General features: G+C 33.5%; 1 protein-coding gene across 1 annotated transcript; it reads right to left on the bottom strand.

The window, feature by feature from the left end:
* Positions 1-8,200: 8,200 nt before the first annotated feature.
* On the bottom strand, positions 8,201-10,534 carry LOC110104804 (integrator complex subunit 3). The gene is made up of 2 exons (XM_020834064.2): positions 10,328-10,534; positions 8,201-9,962 (listed from the first exon to the last, which is right to left on the bottom strand). The coding sequence occupies exon 2, from the start codon at positions 9,904-9,906 to the stop codon at positions 8,404-8,406; it is 1,503 nt and encodes a 500-aa protein (XP_020689723.1). The 5' UTR covers positions 9,907-9,962; positions 10,328-10,534; the 3' UTR covers positions 8,201-8,403.
* Between the last annotated feature and the right edge of the window lie 1,130 nt (positions 10,535-11,664).

Genomic DNA, 11,664 nt, shown 5'->3' with positions numbered 1-11,664 from the left:
CGACCGAAAATCAAATTGAGGCGACATTGACGTGTGCAAATAATGATGATATGATGAGCAAGTTGATGCACGATTAATTATATATTTGAAGAGAGATTTAAATTTTTTTTTAATATCCCTAAAATACCCCTCCTCACGTTCCCTCTCACTTAAACCCTCTCACCCTATCGCCCCCCTTCTCTCCTCCCTCCCTCTCTCGGTTCTCTCTCAGGCAAGCCATCGGCCACCCCCAAAGTCTCTTGTGTTGTCGTCGCCACCTTGGTCGCCTTACTGCTAAGGTATAAATCTAGACACTATTAATTTTATAATTTTTCATGCATGATGCGTGTGTCTGTGACTTCTTTTATTAGCATGTGGAAATTTTGTATGCGTGAAATTAAGTGCCCGTGATTTCTTCTCTCAGCAGGCAGGGAAATGTGATTACATGATATAAGTATCAGTTATTGCTTTTCTTAGTAGGCGGAGAAATTCGTTGCATGAAAATTAGTATTTGTGACTGCTTAGCAAGCAGGGAAATGTTGTGCTTTATAAATAGGTGTTTGAAGACACGTAATTGCCTTTCTTGGTCATGCAGTTCATTCAATTACATGTCATCCAAATCTATACGATAAAAAATTAAATCAAATCAAATCAAATTAAAACTCGTAAAAAATCATACAGTCATACAGTTCATTGTATCATATGTCATTCAATTATGCATGATATGTTATGCCATTCAATCATTCAAATAAATTTCTTATTAGTAGAGCTTTCAGGTTTTTGATCTTTAAAATAATGTAAGTTATACACATGTAGCATCACTAGAGTAGGTGCACTCAGTCATGGAGCAACATCTCCCTCTAACTACCACTAACAACTTTGTCATCCATCATGTTGGTTTTTCTTTCACTATATGCTCTTGATCCTATAATCCTCTGTCCTATAGTATGTATGGACTATCCTACACCAAAATCAAATTTTCCTCTAAATCCCCTCTGATGATAGTCCCTACTATCCACAGTGAAAATATTACCCCGTCAATAAGTAGCACTGACCTTCACGTCATCGACCACAATGAATATACTTTTTGTAGCTGCTAGTACATACTACTGATGTAGATCCCCTCGAATCACTATATATACTTTTCTTGTCACTCTCTCTCTCTCTCTCTCTCTCTCTCTCTCTCTCTCTCTCTCTCTCTATTTGGTTCATCTCTGCTCCTCTTTCTGCTAGCATCATATTTGGAGCCCATTTCATATCTAGATATGGTGCCGCCAAATCAATATATTTCAATCTAGCCCTCCTCACCAAATTAGAAAACTCCTGAATTCATAGAGGTACTAGCGGATATCTAAGCCCCTATTCAACCCTTGCAGAAACCTATAAAACTTTTCGTCATTAGTAGAGATCAAGTGAAGAGCACATCTAGCAAGGATAGTAAACTTTGTCTCATACTGCATCACTATCTTGCATCCATGCTCCAACTTGATAAAAGCTTCCAACATTTGTCGTCGAGCCGCAGAAGGTACAAACCACATCCTGAATACCTTAGTAAACTTGTGCCAAGTGATCTCAGTATTATTCCTCCCGTAAACTTCTCTCTGTTTTCCAATCCACTATCTCTCTACCTCTCCTTTAAATATGAATATAGTTAATGGCATCTTCCAGCCCTCCAGACATTACATGTTGTCAATAATTTTTTCTATCCTTAATAGCCAGTTTTTTACAACCTAAGATCCTACAATTCCTTTGAACACCAAAGGCTTCAGCTTATAAAATATCTATAAATGTTTATCTCCCTCTTCTTCTTTGCTTCCAGCTAACTTACTCTATGCATCCCCCATTACTTGTGTTATAATATTAGTGAACTGCATCACACTATCTGATGCTATTAGAGTTACAATTTATTGCCAACGGGTATATTTGACTCTAGCGGATCCAATTTGATTGTTTATCTGCACGGTTTGATATGAACTGAATAATATATAGATGCAATTAATTATGTATGTAAAATAATGTACCCTAAACTACACATTCTACCCATTCTATCAAACTCAATCAATTCCTTCAACTCTGATAACAATCAATTCTTCCAACAACTATATTATGATATCAATTGTAATGCCCTCAATCTATATTGGAAATTTTAATTTTTTAATTAATAATAATCAAATTCATCTAATAATATTCCATAATATATAGCAAAAATATATTCTATAATTCAAAACATCAATGTATGCATTTGTATTCATTTTGAAAAATCATTTACACCACTCTAGATTTATACAATCATATCATAAATACTTTATTATGAGTACAAAATAATAACTAAAATAAAAAGAAATAGAACCTGAATAATCTTGTCCAGCCACATACTTTTGATCCTTTTCTCTGACTTAAAATTATTTAACCGCATATAATGAGCTAAAGAGCACACCATGTCACTAAAACTTACGATTAAATTCAAAATACGATAAAGGAGCAATATGCATGTTAGGGATCAAATTATAGCAGTGGCATTCATATGATAATTGAAACAGTACAAAAATAGTAAAATTCAAATGTAATAGTAGTAGTATAATCTATAAATAGTAAGATATTATAGTATATAAGCCAGTAAATCAAGTAATCAGTACTAGTATCAAATCTATAAAATAATTGTCATGTGCGTAATACCAATCAGTATAAAAATTGGATAAAGTATAGAATCAAAGCATTAGTAAAGACTATTGAAATCAAATCAATATAGTATTACTTTTTATCAATATCTTAATCACATGCATAATATATCTTGTATATTGTGTGCTCAATAAATATAACATGCTTCTTTTTATCAATAAATCAGTGACAGAGTTAATAATAAATTCATACATTAATATGAACTATGCCTCAATAACATTCATTTTAGTAGTCATACAAAAAAATAGGAATTTTGGCTATCACTATATTTTTCACTATTGTATTAGTGTTAGTAAACTGTTGACTTAGTAAACAAAGTTGTTACTCTTTATCCATTAGCATAGTAATCATCTCCTTATAAATCTCAATCAATGTATCACGTAATTTAGTAGAGAATAACACCAAATCATAGTGTTTAAAGAAAAGTCCGTCGGCCTATCATCTTTTAAAGGTTAATCAATTTCCAACCAACAGGTCAACCAATTTTTACTTGTCTTTTACACATATATTATTAATACAGTATTATAACAGTAATATCAACCAACTATTACTCAATCACATATCCAATTCATTTTCAATATATTGTAATAAATAAAGTATAATTGAGCTTAATTCAGAAAGTGTCAAAATGTTCTAAGAGTAAACAATAAAAATCATAATGAGAAAAAATTCATATTTTCATAATTTGACCAAATTACCAAATATTGCATAAAATAATATTTTGAAGCTTTAGTTGAAATAAATCACTATTTTTATATGCTAAAAAAAAGCTTTATTTTTAAAATTACTTTGTGAAAAATCTCAAATTACTCAAAATGTTCATAATCTCAATCTCTATAACACATAAAAATTTACAGTGAAAATTTTACCAATATAAAATTATCATTATTTTTTGTAATGAAAATTCAGATTTGATGAGAAAAATATCAAAAATATAAAATTTTTAAATCAGAAATAAGATAATGATTCCTTACAGCGAGACGAGTAAATCTTCCTACAAGTCTGACTAACAAAAATCGTTTCGCAATATCCAAATCATATATTTCCTTTCTCTCTTCTTAAATTTTCTCTCAAATTACTTAAGTTGCTCTTTGTTGACCGATTTTGAGAAAATTCAATGGGTTATAAGATATTTTAAATAATGGAATAAGATATTTGTGTTAAAATAATAATATAATTGTTGCGTGTGAGAATATATGCGGCGGTAGAGTTTGTAAATTCGCGTCCTAGCGTTGCACGAGTATTTCGCACACAGCTTGCTGAAATCGGAGTTCATATGCTCCCGAAATTAATTTTTGAAGTTTCCAACTAGCTTTTGCCTCTAGATTCGTGCCCGATCAAGATAGTTTTTGCGTGATGTATCAATAATAATATATAATTATAAAATTTAATCAATTTTTGTTATAATTTTTTTATAAATTCTTTTGTGGATTCAAAAATTATAAAAAAATATCAATAAAATAAATCATTTTATTTAGAAAATATTTGTGAAATTGATTTGCAAAATGAACACCTAACGCTTCCAAAATATCCACTTGTATCGACACATGTATATTTCTTAAGGATTTTTATCCGTGCCAAAAAATTATGAAAAAAAAATTATGAAATTAAAACACTAATATATATCTTATGACGAAAAAGTTTTTCAAATTTGACTTATAATTACTCCTTAAAAAAAATTATTTGCTTGGATCAAAATATGGGCTATTACACTATCTATCCTAAGGACATGAATAAATGCAAAGTTGTCTATTCTTAATTAAAATCTTCTAATTATATGCATTAGTTCATGTCATGATATGCATATGCATTAACTAGGGTCAATTGATGAATGCTATGCTTTGCACCTTCTTTAGGAGATTTAGATAGAAAAATTAAAATTAAAGATTGTCCCTTAATTCCCTGCAATTTTGATTTTTTAAGAAAACTTTTCTAAATTAATTTTAAGTTGATTATCAACTTAATTATAGTTGATAGCAAAAAATTTCACTAAAAGCCTATCAATGCATAGGATATCTTGAAAAAAATCATAATATTTTAAAAAAATTAAAAGTAAACAACCTACAAACATACTAAAAAGAAGTATAGGGAGTTAATAAAACATAATAAAAAAGCCTAGTGCAATTGGGCCAACAAATACAATCCCCTTGAAAAAAACAAATGGCAATTGGGCTTTCTATAAGTAGAACCTAATTCTAGTTTTATACATAATTACAAATGTGCAAAAAGTTAGCATGTGGAATAAGGTATAGATATCAAGATTTTTTTTCTCTTGATCCTTACCTCTCATAAAATGATATTTACTATTGGGTCAAAATTGGAATGTACCTATGGACATGAAGTTTCATTATATATATATATCAAATCAAGTAGTTTATAATGTACATAAAATAAAACAAGGTTAGAAAATTATAGTGTCAAGTACCAGATAAAACATTTATTTGACATTTTAAATATTAACACATGACACATGCCAAGTAAAATAGCATATGTTCATATGTTGAACAACTATTGAGAAAATTATATTTATTCTAGTGGAATTAAGCAACCACACCAATGCACACTAAGCAAACTTATCTAACACACAAAATGCCATGCACCAAAGGGAGTTTGTAGGAAAATGGCCTAACTATATCATAGCCCTAAACTACTTGATTAAGGGTGTGTCCTATCATAGCATCTAGCATGCATTAAAGCGAATGTGCGGTTGGATCAATTCATATGATTTTGATGAAGCTACCAAGCTCGCTAGTGTCAATGATCTATTTAAACTAAGATATGTCACTTTAATCTTATTATAATTAAAAAGAAAGTTTTTATAAAGTTGAATTATGTTTAAAAATAAATAAATATCTATTCATAAATTTCAAAGATAAGTATTAATTTAAAAATATTGGCCTTAGACATGACCTAAATAGTATATTCAATTTAAAAAATCAATAAAATGAGGCATCCCCTAGGTTAATTAGAAACTTTAATAGTTATTTAAAGTATGGATATGATAAGATGATTCTAACATTTTGGAATATATGCTTCAAGATTTGGTTTGATCACCCTTGGCTAACTCTTAATCAACGGCACTATCATATGTCATTGGCCGTCATGATCAATTTGCTTTTCAATACCTAAAATACTCACTTATGTGCCCCATATCACATGTTTGTAGTCTCAATGATATGCTTGATGACTCTTCAACATCATGGATATCATTGCTTCCAACAATTCACAAAAGTCCTTTCTCATCACTCATGGATGCCTCCCTTATCTAGTTGTTTGTCTTTTCATGGTATTGTGATCAACATCTATGATGTTATAATCAAAATTCCTTTCATTGCCTTTAATGGAATCCCTTATCAACTATAGATAAGTTTTCTTAATTAGGAGTCGCATACATCTCAGATATTATCTTGAGCCAATTTTTAGTTTCCACCTCACTCAAGGTTAATTTCAAATCACCAATCATCCAGACACCCTAACATATATTATTAATGTTATTAAGCCTTATTAGTAATCATGACTTCACTAACCATATCAATAAGTTATCTCGAGGAGTCTACTCCATAACACCACCATCTAAAGGATGGATTTAGAGCCATCAATTTTTTATCATTGATCTGCGCCAACATCTCCTTGGATAATGTCCTTTTAAATTCAGTGACTTCTCAATGAATGAGGCATGTGGAATATGCCAAAATCCATCTTTTTTATTAGTCTTCTCTAGGCAATAGGGCATTGCCTTATTTGCAATAGGGTTCACGTCGCTATATTTTTTTTAATAATCTATACTCTTAGTCATTTCACCAAGAAATTGGTCTTGCTTTTTTCCCTATAAATATGCCCCATTTCAAATGGTAGAAATTTTGGATGTGTACTTACTATTCATAGTCTCCTAGCTCCATTATTCTTGAGTTTCCACCCACTCTTATCATCAGCTCTACAAACCTTGCAGCATGCTCAATATCTACCTAAGTTCCATTCGCTCAATAGATGTCCCTTCTCTATTAATGAATCTCGTTGCTAACAAGTTCACATCATCGTCTTCTTCTTTGATGTTTGGTGACTCCCCATCCAAGTATGTCATTTCCTTATAACAGCTGCTAGCTTACTTTGTCCCTCATGCCTTATCTTCACTCATTGTATAACTCATTTAGAGTAGTTCAACCTCATAGTCACATCTCTTTAGAATGTATCTTTCTCTAACACCTTCCCACTTCCCCTTTTATGTTGTCTTGTTGATATATTATTTTTATCAAAGTCCTCTATCTTTCTTTGGCCACCGTCAATCAAAATAATGGGGGAGTGTTGGCATCCATTTAGATACACCCTAAGATTCCTTACATGCGTCCTCAGAAACTCTCGAAGGTGAGCCCATGTACCCAACCAACTTTAGTTGTTAGAAAGGCAAAGGTGAACCTATGTGCCCAATCAACTTTAGATGTCAGAAAGGCCTAAATGATTGGTATCCCATGAGTTATTCTTTAGTCATCAACCAGGCACATATGTAAAACCAGGCACATATGTAAGTGCACAAAATCCTTCAAAATGCATGCACAAATTGATTTCAATGCCATCATGTTATTGCTACCCAAAATTGTAGACCTAACATCCATCCAACTCACTGGCTCTGAATCCCGTTGACTCCAAAGACACCGAGTGACCTCTTTGTCCAATTCCATCATCTTCATCAACCCACCAACCCAATGTCACCAAACCATCAACTCCCCCAAGGCAAAACCACTTGTATGTTTTTTTTCAAGGAGCCATAATCTCGGCACGCTTATGTGTCAATCTTCCTTGATAACATGATATGGACCCTTAGATCATTTAACCCAATAAGTTCATCAATCCAAGTCATCAAAACACATATGCTTTAAGCAAGGTTAGCCACCCCATACTCTTTTTACATGTCACCCCTATTTGTTAATCTATTCCCCTTGGATTCACATCTTACTTGCTATCTTTTATGTAGTAGGGTTTTATTCATGTATTAATATAATTATTTGCAAACTTTAAAGGCCAGTATAGTAGCCATATTTAAAACATAAATAATATAGGTTCTAGCTCACTATATATACTATGATGATTTAAGTTAATATATTAGGTGAGTGAGTGGATGAGGATTTGTATGTGCATACTATTACTTCCAATTCTTTCTCAACTTGTATGTCTTCCATTTACTGCTTTCCTAGTATACTTCAAGATATACCACATTTCTTGATATATTTCTATGACACTTCTGGTTCTTTCTGGACACACTTAGACTATCTAGGAGAATTTTAAAAGAAAAGATAAAATCATAAAAAAAAATATTTTTCATTAAATGTGACTCATGACCATCTTTCATACTAATAATAATGAAAATGAGCATCATCCTTGAAGTCAATTGTGTAGAGAACTTGGGGCTGGCTGCTATATTATAGAGTTTGGGTGGGTTTCACTTAGAGGAAGATGAGTTGCCTTGAGACGTTATATTGTTCACCTACGCGATTTTTCATTCTCAACCCGATTTGCTAAAGAAACGCACGAAAGAGGAGAAAGATGGTTACAGAAGCGTGTAAAATGGGGTTCGATTGAAGATGAATCACATCATTTATGAATTTCACTGCATTTTGGAGTAAAAAATGGGATTTTCGCTTGGAAATGCCCTAAGTATCTCTGGTTAATCCTCTGTGAATCAGTTTTAAAATATCAACATCAAATTGTCTCATCCATATGTCTTCAGTCAGATCTCACTGTAAACCAGCATCATTGTAGCTCAAAATTGGCAACAGATACCTTGCCAGAATCTACATTACATTTTGTGGTGGAGGCCATCTTTACCTGTCTTTCACACATTTCAGATGATCCTTTCACAGTTGTAAGGTCTGAACTTGATATCATTGAAGCAAGCTTCTCTCTAAATACAGATGAAAGTTGGTTGCAAGAAGTTAAGGATTCCAAAGAATGAACAACTCCTTTCCTAACCAATAAACTGAACGAATTTGAAACTCCCTTAAAAACCAGTTCTCTCCTTTGTACATCATAATTATCAACCAGCAGAAACAAAAACTCCAGCAAGGTGTGAGTAATATCGATATATTGGTTTACGGAATTCACCATCAGAAGCATTGCAGGCTCTATGTTCATTATATTATCAACCTTCTCATCAAAGAACATCCAATCATAGAGCAAAGCAAGCTTCACATTAGCCAAGAAGTAGTTCTTCTTGCAGCACTTCAATAGCCAACCAATGATCGCCCATCGAGAAATAACATTTGATTGAATGATTTCATTTGATGGATGATGCGCACAGCAAATGAACCTGACAATATCAACAATTACAGTCTCACTTCCAGGTGTGCAAAAATGCTTCTTTGCAAACCAAGCCTGGTATCTCTTCTGGCTCCCCCATTTTACATGATTAAGCAGAAATCTCAATTGAGTCTCCATCTCAGGGGTAATCGTGAGTGAAAAGTAGTGTGAAGGCGTTCTAGTTCGATAAAGTTGCGAGATATCCATGAAAACTGGCACTCCAAACTTTCCTGGATCAGATAAAAAATCCATCCATACATCTTTGAACTCTGGAACAAAAACTAAATCTTGAAGAAGCCGAATTAAATCTCGACCAATATGTAGACATATATCAAAATGCTCTCTTAAAACCCGAATGCAGAATTCAATCTCCATCCTTTTCAACTTATCTAACTCTGGTCTACCAACCAATCTGTAGTGGTCGGCCAGCAAGCGAAGGAACACAAACAATGAACTTTTCATAATCAAGGGCTCCTCCAATAACCAATCCCAGTTATTGGCTAAAATGGTTATTAGTTCGGAACAAAGCCAGAGGTTGGGCTCGGAAAAGTCGCCGCCTTTGATCTGCCGAAGAAGAGAGATGATTAGGGTTTCGACTTTGACGGCGGCGACTTGGACGAGCTTAGAAGACATCCAGAGAAGTTGCGATTTTGGGATTTGGAGGAGCTTGGGATAGAATTCATTGGAGAGATTGATTAGGATTGTGGTGAAGTGATTGTAGCCATCAATGACGATTGCGTGGAGATGGGTGAGGTGGGTCTTGGCTAGGTGGGGCTCGGTGAGGATGCCATAGGCGAGAGCGAGGTTGAGCTGCGAGTATTCGGATGGCGAAGGGATTGTTAGTGGGAATGGGGGTTTGAGGCGGTCGTGGAGAGATGAGAAGGCTTCTCTGAGCGAGGAATCTATAGGGTTCTCGGCATCAAGCGAGCATATACGGAGAAGCTTAGATGTGCACATCGTGAATTTTGCCGTATCGTTCTTGCTATCCTTCAGCCATCACAGCTCATAAAATCCTTAAACGAGCAAAGAAGAAGAAAAAGTGTTGGGAATTCTTTAATGACAGCTCCATTAGAATTCATTGGAGAACTTGGAGCTCCGTTAGCGGGGAGCTAATTTAACTGTTCTTACCTCCCCTCAAATTGGCGAACCAAGATTTGACTTTCAAGGGCTGTTAGGCAACAGCATTTATGCAGGATTTGAGCATGATTTATGCTAAATCCTGTCAAATGTAATTTGAGCACCCGACAAAACTCACGGCGGAATAAAACCTCCGTTTCCCTCTTTTCGACCTAAATCCCGGATTTATTAAATCCAGGAATTCAGCGGATTTACAGGATTTGGCCAAAGAACCGAGGCGGAAAGGGAGAAAGATAATTACCTTCACAGAGAGCGAGCTCCCGTCGGCGAAATGTGGTGATTTCCGATCCGATAGGAACGGAACGTCGTCGAAGAAGAGGAATAAGCGAATCGTTGCAGCGAAGTAAGAACAAAAACGAAAGAAGGAGCTGAAGAAGCGACTTGTGCAAATCTCTCATGCGAAGCAACGATGTCGAACAGCAACGACGAATAGAGAAGATAAAAAGCAAACCCTAGACGAAATAATGCTTAAACATATAATTAAATAATTTGTTATTTCAAACAATAATTAAATAATTAATTATATAATTATTAGTATAGTTAGTAATCAAATATTATTTAGAATGCAACTAAATAAATTTGATAATTAGTATTATCCTTAGTAATTAAATCATTAATTTTATTTTTTTATAATTGAGAAAGCTTCCAATTATAATTTATTGATGATAATTAAAATTAAAATTAAAACTAATAAGCAATTCATATTTAAATGTTAATTAAATTTAAATTTTTAATGAACTAACTACCTAAAAACTTAGATTGCATTGTCAAACGATTTCACAAGATTTAATAGATATCTTGCTAAACAATTTTCAAGATTTATTAAATTCAGAATTTACAAGATTTACTAAATCCTACTTATTGCCAAGGTGTGATGGAGTAGAGTAATTGATATGTGAAATATCTTGAAGTTGTGCTACTAGATGATATTCATTGCTACATAAACCAAGGATTGGTACTATACTTTAGTTGACCAGCGTGATATAATTGACAGCTTTTTGACATTCCACGACACAAGTGTGCAACCTAGGTATGAGCAATAACTTGTAGTAGAATGATAATAATGTATCATTGGCCCAATCGAGGTTTGAGTAAAAGTGGAGAGTCAGTTTTTTTGAGGTAACTTTGATGTAGCAAAATAGGCATTCGAGAAGTTGAATATAGCCTACGAGGGGATGATGTGTGTGATCATATAACAAATTCACAACTACAAAAATTCCAACATGGTAATGTTAAGATATTTAAGTCATTAGTGGGTAATATAAATTGGGGGGGTGTCGATTGTAGTGTCAAAAGCAGTCCGGGTGGCAATTTGTGGGTGTGATTTCAATGTGTTTCACGTGGCTATAAAGTAATAGGTTGTTTGCCTAAAGCATGTGTAGAAATGTTATTAAGGTGTGATGGAGTAGAGTAATCGATGTGCGAAATTCCTTGAAGTTTGTGTGACTAGATGATATTTGTTTCTACGAAAACCAAGGATTGGTACTATGCTTTAGTCAGCAAGCGTGATACAATTGACAGCTTTTTTACATTCCACGATACAAGTGTGCAACCCAAATATGAGCAATAACTTGCAGT

The sequence above is a fragment of the Dendrobium catenatum genome, unplaced genomic scaffold (genome assembly GCF_001605985.2).
Source record: "Dendrobium catenatum unplaced genomic scaffold, ASM160598v2 fragScaff_scaffold_231, whole genome shotgun sequence".
NCBI lineage: Eukaryota > Viridiplantae > Streptophyta > Magnoliopsida > Asparagales > Orchidaceae > Dendrobium > Dendrobium catenatum.
This window is presented reverse-complemented; position numbering and strand designations above follow the sequence as displayed.